At 42.3% G+C, this 21,961-nt stretch overlaps 1 protein-coding gene across 5 annotated transcripts in view; it reads right to left on the bottom strand.

The window, feature by feature from the left end:
- LOC140464153 (uncharacterized) overlaps positions 1-21,961 on the bottom strand; it is a 145,003-nt gene that overhangs the window by 9,755 nt on the left and 113,287 nt on the right. For all 5 annotated transcript variants that reach the window (XM_072558944.1, XM_072558943.1, XM_072558945.1 and 2 more), the window contains 6 exons: positions 17,101-17,351; positions 13,166-13,311; positions 10,433-10,520; positions 7,963-8,083; positions 6,844-6,981; positions 4,434-4,550 (listed from right to left, as the gene is read on the bottom strand). In XM_072558944.1, the coding sequence (XP_072415045.1) occupies positions 4,434-4,550; positions 6,844-6,981; positions 7,963-8,083; positions 10,433-10,520; positions 13,166-13,311; positions 17,101-17,351 (861 nt within the window). The remainder of the gene's footprint in view (positions 1-4,433; positions 4,551-6,843; positions 6,982-7,962; positions 8,084-10,432; positions 10,521-13,165; positions 13,312-17,100; positions 17,352-21,961) is intronic.

Consider the following 21,961-nt stretch of genomic DNA (forward strand, 5'->3'; position numbering starts at 1 on the left):
TGTCGAGTATGAAATAATTAGACCCCTTACATACGCCTTGGTGGTCTCCCAGAGCACCGATGGATTACTGACTATACCCCAATTGCTGTCCCAAAAAAGCCCTGAACTCCCTTGTAATGTACTGTACAAAGTTACCATCCCTCAGCAGAAACAGATCCATACGTCAGTGCCATGTGTCTATTCCACTATCCATGGTCTTATACTGCCGCACGGTCCGAAATAGTTATGTCCTAATCCGACAGGTCAACACCAACTCCAAACAAACTGACGGAACAAAGAACATATCAATTCTTGTGTGGGTTGGAGTAAAAGGTAAAATCCCTCCCAGTAGGGTGGCGACACTTCAACATACCCACTAGCTCCAACTCCTGACACAAGTCCACTAATTGTTTAGACTGCAGAGGTATACCCGACAGACCCCTTGGCTTCCTGCCTATCCCAGGGTCCACAAGACAATTAAAGTCTCCTCCTATAATTGTACAGTACACCTCAAAAGCCATTAATTTAGAGACTAGGCCAACTAAACATTTGAGAGGATGCGCCGGGAGACAGTAAACGTTCAGGATGCCACACTCGTCTCCGTGTACCAGAGCCTTGAGAATGGTGAACCATCCATGTTCATCCTTGATTTGATCTATCACCTGAAATGGGAGGTTCCTTCATACCAGTATGGTCACTCCTCTGCTTTTGGAATTGAAGGAGGTGAAGAATACCCTATCGTATGCCCCCTGCTGTAACTTCAGATGTTCCCTATCGGTTAAATATGTCTCTTGCAATAGAGTGACGTCAATTCCTTTGCTTCTTAAGATTTGAAATCACCTTTTTCCTTTTAATGAGGGAATGGCTCCCATTTATATTCCAGGTGCACCACCTGAACAGATTGCTAGCCATGACCGCACACTACAGTCTGTGGACCGCTGAAAGGAAGAAGCTCATTCAATGTCCAAGTGGAAAAACACGCACTTTATCAAATCTAAAAACTAGTCTACAAACAGTACTAAAACTAAGAAACTAACCACTACTCCTAACTTGAACAAATAAACATAAAAAACCACAAATCTCCTGAGATCTCCCGCCCTTGCCCACAGGGGGCATTCACTCCCAACCTTACAGCCGTCCTGGCACCTTCTAGTCAAGGCCACACCCCAAACCCAGTCAATAGAAAGAAAACATGTTATTTACACTCCTGCAGGTTAACACTGGACGCCCTCCCCTCCCCCTCCATATCTCAACCTCACACATTTTTACACCAAAGAAGTAACCACCTCTCACCCCGAAAAACAGAACAGTAAAATAACAGATAATTACCAAACGGATACAATATGAAACAAACCAGGTTTAAAGCAAAGGCCTCTTAGGCCCAAGACCATGAAAGGGAAAAGAACAAAGAAAGAGAAGATTAAAAAAAAATTATGCCATTGTCCGCAAGCATCTTTTCCGCTTTTCCCCCTCAGCCCAAGTCTATTATTTCAGCGAGTTCACAAATTCTTTTGCTTTTTCCGCCGAGTCGAAGTTATAGACAGATCCCCCATAATTCAAACGTAGCAGTGTTGGGCACATCAGAGAATATTGAATTTTTAAGTCTCTTAATTTTTTTCTTAACATCATCAAAAATCTTCCTCTTCTTAATTACGGCCCCAGAAAAGTCTTGAAAAAACATTATTCTCGAACCCTTATGAACTAGGGGCTGTGAGTCTCTTCCCAGTCTTCTGGATGTTTCTATTATTAACTGCTTTTCTTTATAGTGCTGGAGTCCCAAGAGGACCAGGCGAGGGCACTGATCTGACCCGGACCTGTGCATCGCGATCTGGTGGGCCCGCTCCACACTCACCCGGCCCGACTCGATCTCCAGCCCCCGCAACTCCGGGAGCCACTTCTCAAGGAACTCGGCCACATTCTCAACTTCTTCGCGCTCCGGAAGACCCACTACAAGTTTTTTTGCCAACCTAGATTTTCAACGTCATCAACCGAGTCCAGCAAGGCCTGAAGCTAGCCCTCCAAGGTTTGGATCCATTCCTCTGAAGTCTCCAACACCACGGTCCTTTGCTTGACCGTTTCCATGTGTGTCGATCCAATAATTGGATCTCCCACTCATGCTTTTTCAGCATGGCAGAGATTTGAACTAGCACCGTTGCGATTTTTCCACGGAGTTTCGTGAACTCTGAGGGTAGATGCTGCTGCTTCCCCGAGCTCAAAGGCGCCACCATGGGAGTCAAAGCAGCAGCTGCAGGTGTACCCGACACAATTGGGGAGTACCCTGTCTGCTGTGCTCCTCTTGCTCCCTTTCCCTTGTTTGCCTTCATTTCAACTCCAAATCCAAATTAAAATGCTTCTAGGTGTTCTGCCTGCTTTACACTGACAAATTTTTCTTAGTGGGGGCTAATGAGGTGGGTAGCACACCACCTTGCCTGGGGTATGGCACAGAGCCCAACACAGCAGACTTTTCAGACTGCCGCCATCTTGAATCTCCCCGATCGCACTTTAAAATGGCTGACTCCTGATTAAATTTCCCGTAAGAGGAACTACTCTCCTCCACATCTGCCCTGTCATTCCCTTCCACATTTTTATATGTTTCAAACAATGAATGGAGTGATTATTAAATGGCCTCTGGCACACACGCACACAGGGCAATGACGTTAGGACAATTGTGATCCACATGTGACTGTGCATGTGCTACTGATGTCACCACTGTGTGCACTAAATGTGTGACTGCTGCATGCTCAACCTGATGCTGCAACTCGAGGGAAACAGCCATTCCAACAGCCTAATCCATAAGAGATAGCTGGTCATGGGGTGGGGGGGGGGGATTAGTGGAAGCTTCAGGCCCTGGCTAAGAAAGTATTGCTTCAGGCTTAAACTCGAATGGGCAGCAACATCCGTCACTTAAAAATGACACAAACTTTATATTTGTGCATGTGCGCTCCTTGCATCACCTGGTGGTAATGTCTTATACAATTCCTAGCCTCCAATTCTTCAATGTTTTGAAGCCAGTTCTAGGATCATCTGCAGTCCAAAGACAAGTAAATAAAGTCCCCTTCATTCACAGAATATCCTTTCAAAGAAAAATGACAATGTGGGGAAGAACATTTCTAACAGCTCCTCGATCACGAATCTGGTGGCAGCTGATTCTCTCTGTGCTATTCTCCTAGTCCCTGCACTAGAATCCATGGGTGTACCACCATCACTGGATAAGCTGCAACAAGCATTTAAATGGATGTAAAGCAACAAAGCTGCAGCTCTGATGGTATTCTGGCTGCAGTCTTCAAAGCTGGTTAGTGTTTACTCAAAACATAACTCCACACACTTATCCTGTGCAGCTGGGAGAAGCAAGAATTCTGTCCTGACCTCAGGAATGCGACTACAAGAACCACCTTCAAGAAGGGAGATAAATCATGTTGTTGAAACTATTGAGGCATTGCTTTTCTCTCCGCAGCAGGGAAAATCCCAACACACATTCTTCTGCATCACCTACATATCGTGGCTGAGAAAATCCTGCCAGGGACACTGTTTGACACAAATCCAAAAATAAATTGTGCAGGATAACAGCTGAAATCCTTTACTGTGTTCATCAACCTGACCAAAGCATTTCATTCAGTAAATCACAACATTCTGTGCATTGTTCTCCTGAGAAGTGGATATCCAAGAAACTTTTTCACAATCCTGCAACTACTTTTTAATGATCTGACTGCAACTGTCTGGAGTAGAAGACCTGAAATGACGTTTTTTGGTAGAGCTTCTTTTGCAGTTTAGTGATATTGAGACAAGCCTGTGATTTCATATGTGAGTCATCAATATAAAATGCAAGTTCTAATGTTACCACACTGGTTCCCTTAGATAATATCCTAAGGCACTCACAGTGGAGGTATAAAACAAAATTTGACACTTAATCAAAACATTTGGACAAGTATCCAAAAGCTCCGTTGGAATAGACAAATTTTAGAGGAGGGTTTGCAGGTAGAGAGGACTTGGGGAAGGAATGCTTAAAATATATTTCTGTCAATGGTGGGAATGATTAAAACTGGCCATATGCAAGAAACCCAAAAAGAAGGAGCATAGAGATCTGAGAGCTGTGGGTTACAAAGAAGGTTACAGCAATGCAGAACGGTGAGTCCATGAAAACAAGGATAATAAAAATTTTAAAGATTGAGCTATTGCTGGACCGGCTGATAATGAGCAGAGGATGTGGGTTGTGGATTGTCCAAAACAAAGACAGATCCCTATACTGAGGGACCCAACTAATAAAGCGTTTAACAAGAAAATTCTGGAAGAAAACCCTGGGAAGGATTGTATAGCTGCAAAGATTTAGTGCTTTGAGTCATGATGCATAGTAATTGGAGAGACTGGGGGGGGGGGGAGGGGGCAGGGGGATGGGTGGGAGGTACTTGCTGTTGGATGCTGTGCTCTCTCCTGTGTTATCCTAAGCTAAGACTCACCAGTGTGTGGAGGAGGATGATGATGCTGTAGGTGGTTACTGTCAGCCATGTTACCAGTAGAGCCTGAAGGGGGTGCAGGAGGCGGCCACATTCTCATGACAGCTTCTGCAGCTTTACCTGAGCAAAGCAAACAATCATTAGCAGTCTAATAATCTCTCCCCGCATCCCCCGCACAAAAAACATCCACGTTTACATCCATACCAAGCTGTACAAGGTAGTTATATATAATCTGGTGACTGATTAGATGACAGAGAGGGTGATGAAGTTAGCACTGCACTAGGGGAATCCCAAGGGGCTGATGTACAAGTGAGTCAAAAATAGTGAGTGGAAGAGCACAGACATACACCTGCGGCTCCTCACTCACTGAGCTCCCAGTCTAGCTCTGAGTGCAGCTGGAGATGAGTCCCATTGGGAACAGAGATACTCAAGAGAGTGCAACGTACAGCAAGCAATAGGAAGATCCAGGTTATAATGTTCATTAGCTGAAATATAATTTCTTCACTAGAGCTCATTACTCAAAGTAAAGCGATTGCACCCCCCCCAGTCTCAGCAAGGTCTAGAATCAATGTCAAGTATCACTAGCGTATTGATACAGTGCTACTTTCACAAGTTCATAGTCAGTGACCATCAATATTTACTCTCAGCTGACCTTTGGGTATGGGCAGAGACAGAATATTTCAGTTTCTGACCTCACCAGGCTGATGTGAGGCTGTGCTGCTGGTAGTGTTGAGGGGATTTGTACAGGTTTGCCTTCAAGTCAAAATTAGCTAAATGGTTCAGAGTGGGAAAGGGCTCTTGTTGTTTTATCAGGGTTGGAGAAAGTTGTACCAGGAACCTCCTCTCCAAAGATCAATGTCATCTTTAAGTGGATAAAGTTAGTCTAGATTCGCAATTTCTGATAAAATGCCACATCCTGTCCTTCATCTCTACAGATGGTGATTGACCTTCCTGCTGTGTGTGTTTTTTTCAGTTCAGGTTTGCTATTTAATAGTTTACACTATTCCAACATTGTGGAAAGGAGAAATCAGATATGATTAAAAACCTTCCTGAGTAGAATCACAACCTGCAGGGTTTAAACTAAAACATCCTCACACAACACTCAGCAAATGCAGTTCTCACCTGTTCTGTATTTCATCATATTATTGGCATCTACTGAAACAGTAATAATGATAAATGCAACGTATTGCATTTTGGTACAACAAACACAGGCAGGTCTTGTACAATTAATGGTAGAGCCTTGGGTAGTGTTGTAGAACAGAAAGAGACTTAGGGATTCAGGCACTTAATTCCTTGAACAGTGCATCACATGTAGACTGGGTGATTAGAAAGCCTTATTGCTTTGAGCACAGGAGTTGCAAAGTCACGTTGAGGTTGTACAGAATGTTACTGAGACATCTTCTGGAATAGCATGTCCAGTTCTGACCACCAGTTATAGAAAGGATATTGTTAAGCTGGAATGGGTTCAGAAGTGATTTACCAGGATGTTGCTGGGTATGGAAGGTTTGAGTTATAGAGAAAGTTTGATAGACTGGAACTTTTTTCACTGGAGTATAGGATGTCGAGAGGTGACCTTACATAAGTTTTTAAAATAATAAGAGGTATAGATAGAGTTCATGGTAGTTGTCTTTTCCCTAGGGTGGGGATTTCAAGACTAGGGGGGGCACATTTTTAAGGTGAGAGGAGAGAGATTTAAAAAAAGACAAGGGGGCAAACCTTTTACAGAGGGTGGTTCGCGTGTGGAATGAACTTGCTGAGGAAGTGGTGGATGTGGGTACAGTTACAATGTTCAAAAGACATTTGGATAAGGACATGAATACGAAAGGTTTGGAGGGATAGGGGCCTGAAGCAGGTAAGTGGGACTCGTTTTAGATTATGTTCGGCATGGACTGGTTGGACTGAAAAGTCTGTTTCCATGCTCTATAACTTAATGAACCCAGTTTCTCTTCAGATCCTATCTGACTTATTTTCATTCCAAGCTTTTTTGTCTGTTTTGTTTTTAATTTATAACAGTTCTTTTTAAAATCATAGCACAGGAGATGCTTTGGCCCACTGAATGATCCTGTGCTGACACTTTTGAAAGTGCTATCTTAATTAGTTTTACTCCCTGAACTCCTTCCCCATAGCCCAGCGATGTTCCTTTTGCAAGATTTGTATCCAGTTGTCTTTTGAGAGTTACCATTTAAGGGGTTTCTGCTGCCCTTTCAGCATCACATTTCCAGATGTAACGCTCATTAAATTCAACTTTTAAAAATTCAGGATTGAAGTGACAATAAATTGGTTGAATTTCAATCTTACTATCTGTTACACAGCATTGAAACTCACTCCTATTACTCAGCACAAAACCAAGTTACTGCAGTTCCTAAACGGGACATCTTTCCCCTGCACCCATATGAACACAGGCATTTCTTACTGGATGTTCCATCAGTGTAATTATGAAGGGATGCTTTGGGAGGCCAGCTTGCCAGAGTCTTCTCTCCATCAGTTTTGTTGTCTTTGCCCTCCAGGATTTCTTTACTGTTTTCCTTTTTGTCTTGTATTGGAATCGGTGCTATGTATATGAAAAAAATTGGAGAAAGTAGTCACTCAGTATGTACAGTTTGCAAGTTTTCATGTTAACCTCACTCTGTATTACTGATTCATACAGCTGGGAAGCCTGACAAACAATTCCCAAACCTTTTCTGGCAATACACAACTCAAAATGGTGCAGAAACAGTCCAAGATCATTCACCCTAACGTTCTGTTGGTCAGCTCATTGCATGGTAAAGCAAAGACCCAAATTCACCAGACTGTTCAGTGGGTGCTATTGGTGATGAGGATGAACCCTCTATTCCCCGGTGTTTGAATATCCGTCTGGGTCAACCCGAAACAGCCCATGCAACACAAGTAGTTCGGAACATGGTATAATGGAGTGAGAAACAAGTTCATTTGTGTGTTTAATTTGAGATTGTAGGTGCAAAAGGCAGTTAACATTTAGAAGCATAGTGCTGCACCAGCAAGGAGGGAGAACAATCCTTCCTTGGAGCTGGAGTCACATATATCCCAGCAACGGTTGCAGGATGGAAAAAAAATTATTGAGCTAATTTCAATCCCCTCAGGATTCATTAGTAGGTCCATCCACATTTGCCTGGCAGCTGTGCCTGACGGTGCATTTATTAAGCACTTGCCTGACTGTACCCCATGTGGATTTCAACCATTTCCCTAACAATGTCTTTGTATCTGTGGGACCTGTTAAAGAGGTGTTTGAAAAAAAAACAAATATATTCAAAAGAGAATGCTCACATTCAAATTACACCTTTAATGTAAGGATATGAAAGTACTTACTGGAGCTTAATCTACAAAATAGATACCCAGTCAAAAGATTTGGGATTTGCTCCAGTGTAATGTCACCACTGTCAAGTTTTGGTTTACAGGTTATTAAAGTTGTTCAAATGGTCAGACTGAATGATTTCTAGCCTAACTTAAAGCAAAACCTAACTGCCTGTCCCTTCCCTTAAGACAGATTCCAAGATTACCAAGCACTAAACAGTACCTGGAAGTCGTGGTGGTTCTGGTCTGATCTCCAAAGCCTTGGGAACTTCCCATTTCTCTTCATCTTCTGGCAATTCTTCAACACCCTCCTTCTGTAAAAACTTTTGCAGCGCAGGTTCATCCTGGGGATAGGGAAAGATTTGAAAAGGATGATCATGCATTCCACATAGCAGTGTTCAAACAGCACAGTACCTCAGTGGTTAGCACTGCTGCCTCACAGTGCCTGAGATGTGGGTTCAATTCCAGCTTTGGGCAACTGTCTGTGTGGAGTCTGCACATCCTCCCTGTGTCTGTGTGGGTTTCCACCCACAGTCTAAAGGTGTGTATGTTAGGTGGATTGGCTCTGCTAAGTTGCCCATAGTGTTCAGTGATGTGTAGGTTAGTGCATTAGTCAGGTGTAAATGTAAAAAGTAATAGGGTAGGGGAAATGGGTCTGGGTGGGCTACTCTTTGGAGGGTCAGTGTGGACTTGTTGGGCTGAAGCGCCCGTTTCCACACTGGAGGGAATCTGAACTGTTTAACCCTATCACGGGAATCTGCCAGCAATTTTGATACAATTGCTGTGTCCATTTTAGCACAACCATTTGTGTACATCTGTATGAGATTATCATATTACACAATGAATTAGGTGCGTCATCAGATTCCTGGTGCATATTTCTGATGCAAGGTTATCATCCTGCAACTTTAGCTTTGTTCCTTTCTCTACTGATACCGCCTGATTTGCTGTGTATTTTCTAACACCTACAACATTTCGTTCTTGCTGCAAAAAGTAATTTTCTCTTTGTCCTATCTCACTGTTAATCTTTTTCAAGGCCTGAGACTTCATTTTTAAAAATTCACTCATGGGATGTGGGCATTGTTGGCTGGTCCAGCATTTACTACCTGTCCCCAGTTGCCCCTAGAGAAGGTGGGGGTGAGCTATCTTCTGGAATCGTTGCAATTCATGTGCCATTGAATTGGTCCATATTTCTTGGCAAAGTGCTGCAGTAGACTGCGTTCTATATGATTCCTAGGGGACTTCACAGGATAGATGCAGACTCTTACACACAATCACACTCACAGATCCTCTCTCATACACATGCTCTCTTTCAGACACACAAACACACACCCTCTCAAAGACATATACGTCATCACACACACACACACACACACACACACAGATGTATGGGGTGAATTTGCATTTGCAGATTTGTATTTGCAGTTATGTCCTATTTTGTTCAAAAAGCACACAATCTGTAGGCAGTCAGTCCATGTGACATTTTATAAATTCCACTTTGGAAATAGAACCAGTCTGACTCAAGACTGGGATACAGACAGACTCTAGCCTCACACCTTTAATGCATTGTTTGAGCTGAGATATCACCTTGTTTTAAAATAAAACCTTAAGTTATCTCTTGGAAGACGTTCTGTGATTTACATATTAATTAATCGAAACCTGCAAACCCATTCTAAGTGATTAAAGATTTAACAGCAATCTAGGTTTGTTCAATACATCACATCAGTTGTCTGACACCATGATCTTTTGCTATAAATTCTGTGTCCTATGATCCTGCCCCACTAGCTACTTGACAAAGGAGCAGCGCTCTGAAAGCTTGTACTTCCAAATAAACCTGATGGACTATAACCTAATGTTATGTGATTTTTAACGTTTTCCATTCTGGAAGAGAATAGGATCAGCAGCATAACTTCTGAATCAGGGGTCGCACATTTAAGATAGAGATGAGGGGAATTTCTTCTCTCAGAGGTTAACGAATCTATTGGAATTCTTCATTTGTCAAGGCTGCGTCACTATGTACATTCAAACCCGAGATTGATTCTATTATTGATGAAAAATCTAAGATCATGGGGCAAAAGGCAGGAAAGTGGACATGTGGACTATCAGATCAGCCATCATTTCACTGAATGGTGGATCAGACTTGATAGGCCAAATGGCTTGCTTTTGCTCCTATATGTTATGGCTGACCAGGAAACTCTGTCCCTTTTACCACCTGCCATCAGATGCCAAAGCTGATAGTCCTCCTGATTGGCCATGTTATGAATGAGCAATCATAACAAACAAGTCCTGGCAATGGGATTTGGAATTTCTTGCCCGTAGATAAGGCAATATAGCACAGGAGTCAATTTCCTCACTCAGGATACCATGTTTATCATTTACACAACAGGCTCTTCTGTCTACTTTAATTTCTCCATTTCAGAATAATTCCTTAAAAGTTTGTTCAAATCAATTAGCTAAATTCATGTTGTAGTCAAGGCACATGGAAGCTTCAGCCAGATGATCTTTGGCTTGTGGTTCTGGAAATTCTATTGAAAGCTGCACCAAGGCTAAACAAATTGCCCAGTTATTAGGAGACTTGATTCCAATCTGGGTAATAATAGTTTATAAAACTGTAGAGAGAACCTCCAGGTGCAGTTCAGATTTTTTTCAAATTCTTAAAGTTGTTCTAGACATTATCTGAACATAGAAATAAATACCTCAAAGTAGGAGATGAGACTCTGAAGGAAATGTTCAAGTTCCTTTTGAAGTCCTCTTCTCTCATCACTAAAGAACTTTACAAACTCCCTGCAAAGACAAACAGACAAACGAAAACAAGATGATGGAGAGAAATTAACAAAGTTGTGCATTTCAAAGACTAGACTTAACCTGTGATATGAGTTCATGATCACCTGCTACATCACTTACTTCTAATTGAAAGCCCAAAGTGTTTTCATACAATAGCTGGAGCTCTTGAGTGGAACTCTGAATTAAAGGGTATCCTGATATTTCAGTATGATGATGCAGAAGTACCACCATGTCTTTCAGATGGAACATTAACCAAGGTTCCATGTGACCTTTCAAGTGAATGTAAAGATCCCACGGTCCCAAAGAGGAGTAGGTGAGTTTTCCCTGGTTAAATTAGATTCCCTACAATATGGAAACAGGCCATTCAGCCCAACAAGTCCACACCGACCCTTTGAAGAGTAACCCACCAAGACCCATTCCCTACTCTATATTTACCCCTGACTAAGCATCTAACACTATGGGCAATTTTAGCATGGCCAATTCACCTGACCTGCACATCTTTGGACTGTGGGAGGAAACCGGAGCACCCGGAGGAAACCCACGGAGACATGGGGAGAATGTGCAAACTCTGGACAGATAGTCACCCAAGGCTGGCCAATATTTATGCCTCAATCAGCATCGTCAAAAAAAATCATGTCATTTGCAAATCTGTGGGAGCTTGCCTTGTGCAAATTCCCACATTACAACGGTGACTGCATTTTTCAAGAAAAATATCTTATTATCTGTGAAAGACTGAAACACTCTGAGGTGGTAACTAGCACTATGGAAAAACAAGTTTTACATTTCTTTCCCTTTGTGTTACATACAGACAGAGTGGTTTTAAAGGCATTTAGCATTCTTGCTTTTATTGCTCAGTCCTTTAAGTACATCTTTGGACTGTGGGAGGAAACCCACGCAGACACAGGGGGAATGTGCAAACTCCATACAGACTGTTGCCCGGGACCCTGGTGCTATGAGGCGGCAGTGTTGACCACTGAGCCACCATGCCACCCTAATGAAGGTGCCCAGCATGGGCAGAAGCAGGCATTCAATTGCATTTGCAACCTCTTCTATCCACAGGCTCAGAGGCCTAGTGTAGCTGACTCAGCCAGGATCCTTTAACTCAGTGCATGCTGGTGGTCGTGCTTGGGATGTTCTTGCGTCCTTATGTCATTTGCAGGGTCTGGGTGTTACTGACACAGCCTTTGAGGCTAATGAAGGTCTGGGGGGGGCACACAATAAGCATAACCAGCTTTGCTTCTTCCCACAAATATCTTGAATAACTTGGCCACCGGGCTGCGGAATAGCATATGGAATTTAACTTAGATAAATGCGAGGAGTTGCATTTTGGCAGATCAAACCAGGGCAGGACTTACAGAGTCAATGGTAGGGCCTTGGAGAGATCTAGGGGTACAGATTCATTGCTCCTTGAAAGTGGAGTCACAAGTAGAGAGGGTGGGGGTGAAGAAAGCTTTCAGGATGCTTGCTATCATAGGTCAGATCTTTGAGTATAGCAGTTGGGATGTCTTGTTGCAGCTGTACAAGGCATTGTTGAGGCCACATTTGGAGTACTGAATGCAGTTCTGATTGCCCTACTAGAGAAAGGATGCTATTTAACTCGAAAGAGTGCAGAAAAAAATTACTAGGATGCTACCTGGACTGGATGGTTTGAGTTATAAGGAGAGGTTGGTGAGGCTGAGATTTTTATTTCCTGAAGCATACAAGGCTGAGGAGTGACCTTATAGAGGCATATAAAATCATGAGAGGCATAGGTAAGGTAGTTAAGCAATAGCTTTTCCCTGTGGTAGGGGAGTCTAAAACTAGAGGGCATAGGTTTAAGGTGAGAGGGGAGAGATGCAAAAGGATCCACAGCAGCAACTTGTTCACACAGAGGGTGGTGAGTGTCTGGAACAAGCTGCCAGAGATAGTGGAGGAGGTGAGTCAATCTTGTCATTTAAGAAAACATTTAGATAGGTACATGGATGGGATAAGTGTGGAGGGATATGGACCAAACATAGATAAATGGGACTAGATTAATTGTGAAAACTGGGTGGTATGGACAAGTTGGGCCAAAAGGCCTGCTTCCATGCTGTAGACCTCTATGACTCAGCAGGAGTTGGGGAAGCCTTGTTGAGGTTGTACAGGACACTGGTAAGGGCTCTTCTGGAGTACTGTGTCCAGTTTTGGTCACCCAGTTATAGGAAGGATATTATTCAGCTGGAGAGGGTTCAGAAAAGATTTACCAGGGTGTTGCTGGGTTTGGGAGCTTTGAGTTATGAAGAAAGGCTGGATAGGCTGGGACGTTTCTCTAGGATGGGAGATTTCAAGACTAAAGGACACAGGAGAGAGATTTAAAAAAGACATGAGGGCAAATAATTTTTACACAGAGGGTGGTTTGTGTTTGGAATAAACTTCCAGAAGAAGTGATAGATGCAGGTACAATTACAATGTTTTAAAGACATTTTTGATAAGTACATGAATTTGGAGGGATTTGGGCCAGGAGCAAGCAGGTGGGACTAGTTCAGAATGAGATTTTGTTCAGCATGGACTGGTTGGACTGAAGGGCCTTTTCCCATTCTCTATGACTATAAAGTGACATCCCTCGAAACCTGAGAACAACTTAATTTGAAAAACTTGCTTGTAGTTAAAAGGAGAATGCTGTTTACCTGCAGATATCTATGCGTGAAGTGATGTGATCCTTCTGGATGTAGAATTCCTTACTGCCCTTTAAGTGACAAACTATATTCTCATTTTCATACACAATGGAATCATCCGGCAAAGTTAATTTATAATGGAGATACAGTTTATTGACCTGGAGAGGCAAATGAACATTAAGGAAAGTCAAACAGCAGTTTTGATTCTCAACTGTCCCTACCTCCTCTACCTGAACCTGCCCCCAACCCCATTTCACAACTACAGTAATAGGCCTGAGGAATTGAAGTAGCAACCTGGTTTCATGCCTCTACTTCCACAGGATATTCTTATTAACAAATCCTATTTCTGAAAATGCCTCTGAATCACTGAGCTCAAAATGGGATAATAAAGAGTGGGACAACTCCACACCCTGTGCACTCAGGTGTCAGTGTTGAGAGTTTAATATGGGTAGTTATTGTGTCCCTGTAGACCAATTTTAAAAAAATTCTGCTTAACTTTGCACTGAGGAAATCCTCTATATGTGGCTCAGTCTCAATTCCATGACCACTTCCTAAATCTGGGCCTGCCCAAATAGTTTCCTGGAGTCGTTGGGGAGTTATACATTAACTCTGAACTCTAAACTCTGATATAGTCACCATCCCTCAAATGATAGAAATCTTGAAGATAGCAGCAGTAGACCATTCAACCCCTCGAGCCTTCTTCACCATTCAATATGATCGCGGCTGATGATTGATCTCAATACCCTGAATGAATGCTCTCCCCCTCTGCCATTTAATATATGGGGAGGTGACGCCTACTGGTAACATCACCAGATCAATAATCCAGAACCCCAGGTAATGTTCAGGGGATCTGAGTTCAAATCCTGTATGGTAGATGGTGGAATTTGACTTCAATTAAAAAAGAAATCTAGAATTAAGATTCTAATGATGACCATGAAGCCATTGTCAGTCCACTAATGTCTTTTAGGGAAAGAATTTGCTGTCCTTACACAGGACTCCAATTCCAAAACAATGTGGTTGTCACTGACCTACCCTCTGGGCAATTAGGAATGTGAAATAAGTGCCAAATCAGTCAGTGATATCCACATCGTGTGAATGAATTTAAAAATTTTATCGGGAGAAGAATTCTAATTATCTAAATAAATCAATGGGCAAAGCTTAACAAATCTCTCTAACCTCGTTTGTAACTGAAAGTAAATTTGTCAAGAAAGTGTCACTTTCCCCTCAGTCATTTTCACATGCACTAGACTCTTACAGGTGATAAAGCCAAACGCAAAGACCATTAAACCTTCAACTACACATCAAATTCATCTCAATGAAAGACAAATAAACTCTTCCATTGTGCGGTTTTCAAATTTGTCTATCATAGCTTCTCTTCTCTGCTCAATAATATGGGATTCAGAATGAATTACCATTTGCTGCCATCTAGTGCAGCAAAAGTGCTGCTAACACCTCGTCTAACTTAGCTACTGATTCTTCCTGAGGGCAGGCAGGATGGGATTGTGTTGGGTCTGTAAGAGGAGAAATGTTGCCAAAGAAAACCATTCTTGGCACACTGTGAAACTTAACAGCAAAGCTTTAGCATCTGAAGTAAGCCATGTATGGAATAACTCAGGTGGACCAGAAAGCTTTAATGCACTCTACAGCGATGCACCTTGATCCATATTTCAGAACAGCAGTCTCTACTATTCAAAGTTAACGTAGAACATAGAACAGTACAGGGTCTTCAGCCCTCAATGTTGTGCCAACATTTTATCCTACTCCAAGATTGGACTAATCTACATACCCTTCATTGTACTATCTTCCATATGCCTATCCAAGAGTCGCTTAAATGTCTCTAATGTATTTGACTCTACTACCAGTGCTGGCAGCGCATTACACACACACACCACTCTCTGTATAAGTACTGTTATTCTGTAAATCATGAAGGACAGAATCGATTTAATGCAATATACTAGCACCACCTCAAAGCTAGGCTGAGACTGTTCAAACCCAACATGATTTTAAGTAACTGTTAAGTTTTTGACTATGTTAAAAGGTGCTATGTAAATCCTAATGGTTGCTGTTAAAGGTACAAAGAGGACAGAACTTGTATCGCATTAATATGATGGGCTGCACATGGCTGGGGAGGTTTGACAGCAAAGCTGCTGGTGCTTTTTGTAACTTCCCTTTGATGTTGACACGGCCTCAGGGTATAGGGCACATGTAGATTACTGTAGAAACCCGAAAATGTAAACTATCATTCAGGACTCTAATACAGGCTGCAGAGCGAATACTGCTCCCTCCACCACCCCCAGTGGACAGTTATTGAAATCAGTGAGAATTTCAACTTTCTCACTTCCACATCACCTTCAGAAATGGTCGAAAAAATTATATCTTGTTCAAATATATACATCTAGACTTTTTAAACAAAGTGTGATGAAAATTGTTAAGTGGTCCTGAAGAAATAATTTTATAATCAAGCTGTTAAACTGAATAGTGTTTGGATACTAATTTTCAATTTTTTTTAAAAAGAAAAGGTTTTCCAGTAGATTTTAACTTGTACCTTCACCCAAAGTGATGTCTCCAGTTTTTACTCTGTCTGGGTGAAAAAAGTCTCCAAGTTAAATATTCTGTACTTAACTGCAAATTTTTGTTTCCTGTTTGAGTGTCAAAAATTCTTTATTATGACTGTCTACTTGGACAGGCTAATGGTGTTACTGCAACTCCATAGGGGGGACTCGCCAGTAAGGAAGTTGTAATATCACTGCCCACTAACAGTGGTAGAAGTCTCACCAGGCAGTAACCTCTGGGCTAATATATCAACTTGGATCAGAAGGATTTCATTAAGAAATGATTGAGTTTGGGTCCAACGGTCTGTTTTTATCCAATGGGAAAACAAACAAAATTTGTCCAAAACACCAACTTATCAGAGGCGAATCAAATCGATCTAGAAAGGTGTCTGTAAATAGATTATGATATTAAAGTCCAACTTCAGATGTGTGGATGATTTAAATGTTGTGGAAATTTTCTTTCTACAGCTACAGAAATCTGACTGTCACGGATAATCACTTGAAATTCTATATTTTACATTATTTAAAAATAGAGGCAGCTAGCAGGCATTCAGGCTAAAACCATCAAAGAAAAATAAAATACAACGAATGCTGGAAATCTGAAACATGCACAGAAAATGCTGCAGAAACTCAGTCGGCATTTATGAGGAGAAAAACGGAGTTAATGATTTGAGACCAGTACAACCCTTCTTCAGAATTGCTGGACTTGAAATGTTAACTCTGTTTTGCTCTCCATAGATGTGCTGAGTTTCTCCGGTATTTTCTGTGTTTGTTTCAGGGCTAAACCACGATGTGTTCGGGAAACAGCTAGATTTACTACACCAGAAATGTTTCAGACAGATGGATTAATTCAATGGGAAATATTTCCACCAGTAAGTACAGAAGGAAAAGTACCACCACAAGGGGGTGCACTGGGGCCAGCTTGGTGAGTTGTTGGCACTACCACCTCAATCGGTCATGATTTGGAGATGCTAGTGTTGGACTGGGGTGTACAGTTAAAAATCACACAACACCAGGTTATAGTCCAACAGGTTTAATTGGAAGCACACTAGCTTTCGGAGTCTGAGTTTGAGTCTTCCAAGACTTCATTATATAATGAAGGTTGGTATGTTGAGGGACTGATGCATGGGCCACGTTTTGAAGAAAATGCTGGACTGTAGACTCCAACTGCCTGTTGATGTGAATGCAAAAGATCCCCTGGCATGGTTAAGAAAGGGAATTCTCCTTGGTCTTGGTCAGCATCGCCCTTCAGGGGCAGGTCACTAGCTGTTCAATAAGGGTGTCATTCCTGTTTATTTGGAAATTGTGAATTTATAAAAAAGGAACTTCTGTGCTGCATTATAAACATTACAAGTATCACTACATGCATAAAATTCTAATAAATAGAATATTTACCTGTATGAAAATCATTGACTTAAGCCTTGCAGCAACGTTGCCACTTTGTAGATCTTCATAAATATGACTGAAATCATCGTGGTGGAACAGCCATCTCTGGATGAATGGAACCAGTGAATGGATAAAGTTTTGGACCTTTGGACAGAGGACGTAATTCTCAGTCTGGGCTTCCACAGTGATGCAGCTGGAGAGTGGCTTCACCCCACAGATCTCAAAAAATAAGTTGCGATCGTCTTCATTAAATCGAAACTCTAATGAAAGATATGATTACATTTTACATAATGTAGACCCAAACACCATTAAAATGTTTAAAGGTATTTTTTTTCAAGTTATCTCCTAATGGTGCTGACGTTTGATTTAGAAGGCCCTCCGATACCCTCCTTCAAGGTGGGCCACAATAGACTATAAGCAAGGTACTACTCCATGAGGTGGACAATCCAAGCAGTTTTCCACATTTTTCAGCAGATTAAAAAAAACACAGAAAGAGGGAGCAGAAAGCCTGACAGGTTTTAGTTTTCCTTTCTGGTCCTAGTGGTGCTGAGAGGAACCCAATCATAGTTAAAACGAAGCTTTGTGGATAGAACTTAGGAATATTAAGGGGCAGTCACTTTACTGAGAGTGTATTATAGGCCCCCAAAGAGTCAGCAGGAAACAGAGAAGCAAATACTTACAGAGGTGTGTAAGAGGGGATTTCAAAGATAAATTGAGATAGTCATAGTTCAAAGTTTGTGAGAACATTTGTAGCTTGGGTGCTCGTTGTTGTGGTTCTGTTCGCTGAGCTGGGAATTTGTTGCAGACGTTTTGTCCCTTGTCTAGGTGACATCCTCAGTACTTGGCAGCCTCCTGTGAAGCACTTCTGTGATGTTTCCTCCGGTATTTATAGCAGTTAGCTGGAGGAAACATCACAGAAGCGCTTCACAGGAGGCTCCCAAGCACTGAGGATGTCACCTAGACAGGGGATGAAACGTCTGCAACACAAATTCCCAACTCGGCGAACAGAACCATAGTCATAGTGTTAAGGGTTTAGAGGGATTGGATTTCTTGGAATGTATCCTGTGGAGCTTTTGTATCAATACGCAGAAGGCCCAACAAGGGATAGTGCAGGGCTGGACCTCGTTCTGGGCAAAGAAGCCGAACAAGTGTTCGATGTGGCACTGGGGAGATATTGTAGCAATTGTGACCACAACATGGTATGGTTGAAATTTGTTATGCACAAGGGAAAATACAGCTTGCAAAAGTCAGTTTTGGATTGGGAGAAGACAGATTTTATTAAAATAAAGCAGGATCCGGCCACTGTTAACTGGGAACAGCTCCGTGTGGGTCAGACTACAGTGGAGCAATAGGCGCGCATCCAAAAAGGAGCTGGGGAGAGTACAGGTTAAACATGTACCCTCTGGGGAAGTGGAGGAGCAATAAGTCCAGGGAACCTTGGATGTCTAGGACAATTCAGGACTGGAGAAGGAAAAAGAGTAGAGCTTTTAGAAAGTCCAAAGGGAGCTGCAGCCCTAGAGAAATATATAAAGTCCAAGAAGGAACTTCAGAAAGCAATTAGAAGAGCAAAAGGAGGGGCGGGAAAAAGGACTTTTGAACAAGATTAGGGAGAACCCGAAGATATTTTATCAATGCATTAAAGGGAAGAGGTTAACCAAGGGAAGAATACGGCCCATTAGGGGCCGGGGGGAAACCTGTGTGTGAAGTTGCAGGATATTGGAAGGGTGTTGAATGACTAATACTGTTCAGTCTTCATGCTAGCAAAGGAAAACATAGGTACAGAATTCCAGAAAGGGGACTGTGAGGAACTTGCACAGTATGACATAGGATATGGGGATCTTGGAGGCTTTATCAGGCTTAAAATCAGATAAATCCCTTGCCCAGATGAATTGCATCCTAGAGTGCTGTGGGAGGTGAGGCAAGAAACTGCAGGGGCTCTGACACAAATTTTTAATTCCTCTGAGTCCATGGGGTGAGTGCCAGAGGACTGGGGCATGGCAAATGTGATTCCACTTTTTAAGAAAGGTGATAGAGAGGAATCAGGAAAGTACAGACTTTTGAGTCGCATTATCAGTGGCAGGGAAACTACTAGAGAAAATCCTGAAGGGCTGAAGTAATACCTACTTGGAAAGCATGGGTTAACTAAGGATAGTCAGTATGGATTTGTCAGAGGGAGGTCATGCCTAACAAACTTGCTCGAATTTTTCAAAAATGTGATCAAGTGTGTGGATGATGTAAGTTCAGTTGATGTAGTTTATATGGATTTTAGCAAAGCCTTTGATAAGATACCACATGGGAGACTGACTGAGAAGGGTAAAGTATGTGGAATTGAGGGAAACTTGGCGAGACGGACCAGAAACTGGCTTAGTCATAGGACACAAAGGGTAGTAGTATCAGGCTTTTCGAGTGCCTGGAGGCTGGTGTCCAGTGATGTACCACAAAGATCAGAAGGAGCATGAGGGGAAGCATGTCCCTTGACTGTGCAACCTACTTTGGTGCAGCTGAATGTTGGTGGAGTGGACTGAAGGCTTGAAGCAGAGTGGGTCAGTTGTTGGATTGAGGCTAGAAGTGGCCAGTCAGACCATGTGTTTGCTGAGCTGCTGCTACTATGTAATATCAATCTGAAATTCTTTAGCGGACTGTAATGTCAATTCTTTAACTATGTTATAACAACCTTACGTATAATTTATTTTTAAACACTGTAAGTAATGCTCCTACTTTTCCTTTCATTCCTCTATGGGTCCAAGATTTGTACCTTAATACTTGTACCTAAGATGGCACCATTAGAGGCAGCCATTGTAAAACCTTTTCACTGTGCTCCTGTATTGCAGTACCCATGGACAATGAAGGATATTCTATTCTATTATTGTTAGTAATATACATAAATGATATTGGTGAAAATGTGGGGAACGTTAAGCAAGTTTGCAGATGACACCATGATTGGTTGGGGTTAATAGTGAAGAAGATGGTTGTAGATTACAGGAAGATATGGATGGGCTGGTCAGATAGGCAGAGTAGTGGCAGATGGTATTTAACCCTGATCATTGGAAGGTGATGCACTTTGGATGAAGAAACAATATGAGGGAGTATTTAAAGAAAGACAGGACACTGGGTAGCTCAGAGGAACAGAGGGATCTTGGGGTAATTCACTGATCCCTTAAGTTGGCATATGGGACACTTGTCTTCACCAGTTGTGGCGTACAAGAGCAAGGAGGTAATGTTGGAGTTGTACAGAGCATTGATTAGGCCACCGCTGGAGTACTGTCTGCAGTTCTGGTCACCTCACTACAGGAAGGAGATGATAGCACTCGAGGGGGTACAGAGGAGGTTCACCAAGCTGTTGGATGGAAAAGTTGAGCTATAAGGAGATACTAGATAGGCTTGGATTGTTTTGTTTACAGCTGAGAAGGCTGAGGGAAGAACATGATTGAAGTGTATAAGATTATAAAGGTGTACGGTCAGGATGAATAGAGAGCACCTTTCCCCCTGGGTTGAGGGGTCAATCAATGAGAGGCCATCGCTTTATGGTAAAGGTCGGCAGATTCAGAGGGGATCTAGGAAAAAAAATGTTTTCACTCAATGGGCGGTGGGAATCTGAAGTGCACTGCCTGGGAAGGTATTGGAAACTGGAAACCTTACAACCTTAAAAAAAACATTGATACAAGCATTTGTAATATCATAACATTCAAGTATATGGGGACAAATGCAGGATTAACATGCCTTTAGTGGTAGTTATGTCAGTGCAGACTTGATGGGCCGAAGGGCCTTGTCAGCAGTGTATGATTCTATGACTGTGACTCTATAATGGTGATCAGCCAGTTCAGTAAACAGGAGGCCTGACGTTGAATCCGAGTCAAGAGTGTGTTGCTGAAAAAGCACAGCAAGTCAGGCAGCATCCAAGCAGCAGGAGAATTGACATTTTGGGCAAAAACCCTTCACTCTTGGGATCTTTCTTGTAAACCTCCTCTGGAATCCCCCCAGAGCCAGCACATCCTTCCTACATACGGAGCCCAAAACTGCTCACAATATTCCAAATGCAGTTTGAACCAGACCTTTATACAGCATTAGTAGTACATCCCTACTCTTGTATTCTAGCCTTCTTGAAATGAATACTAACATTGCTGAAGGGCTTTTGCCCAAAACATCGATTTTCCTGCTCCTTGATGCTGTCGTTTCTAGCACCACACTCTTGACTCTAATCTCCAGCATCTGCAGTACCCACTTTCGCCTATATTGTATCCTATGTGAGTTCTGACACATCAGGCAACACATTTACTCATTGGGTAAATTAGATACATTTTTTCCCTACAATAACATTTATAGATTCAAACTAATTGTGCCACATTTTAGCATGTAAACCCTCTATAAACTCATTCTTTACCCTGATCAGCTATGCCTTTGATAAGATTCCTGACCCCTTACGGTTAACATGCAGGTTCAGTTGGCAGTTAAAAAGGCAAATGCAGTGTTAGCATTCATTTCAAGAGGGCTAGAATACAAGATGAGGGATTTACTGTTTCAAGCTCTGGTCAAACTGCGTTTGGAATATTGTGAGCAGTTTTGTGCTCCGTACATAGGAAGGATGTGCTGGCTCTGTTGGGGGGTGGGGGGGGGGGGGGTGGGGGGGTCCAGAGGGAGTTTACAAGAAAGATCCAGGAATGAAGGAGCAGTTGAGGTGTTGAGTTTAGAAGGATGAGGGAGAGTTTCATCAAAACCTCCAGAATAATGAGAGGCCTGGATAGAGTAGATATGGAGAACTTGTTTCACTCATAGGACCCAAGGTCACAGCCTCAGAGTTATGACCCTTTAGAACTGAGGTAATGAGGGCAGCATAGTAGCTCATTGTCAGTTTCTCAGGGTCTGTTTCCAT

The sequence above is a fragment of the Chiloscyllium punctatum genome, chromosome 39 (assembly GCF_047496795.1).
Source record: "Chiloscyllium punctatum isolate Juve2018m chromosome 39, sChiPun1.3, whole genome shotgun sequence".
NCBI classification, from domain to species: domain Eukaryota; kingdom Metazoa; phylum Chordata; class Chondrichthyes; order Orectolobiformes; family Hemiscylliidae; genus Chiloscyllium; species Chiloscyllium punctatum.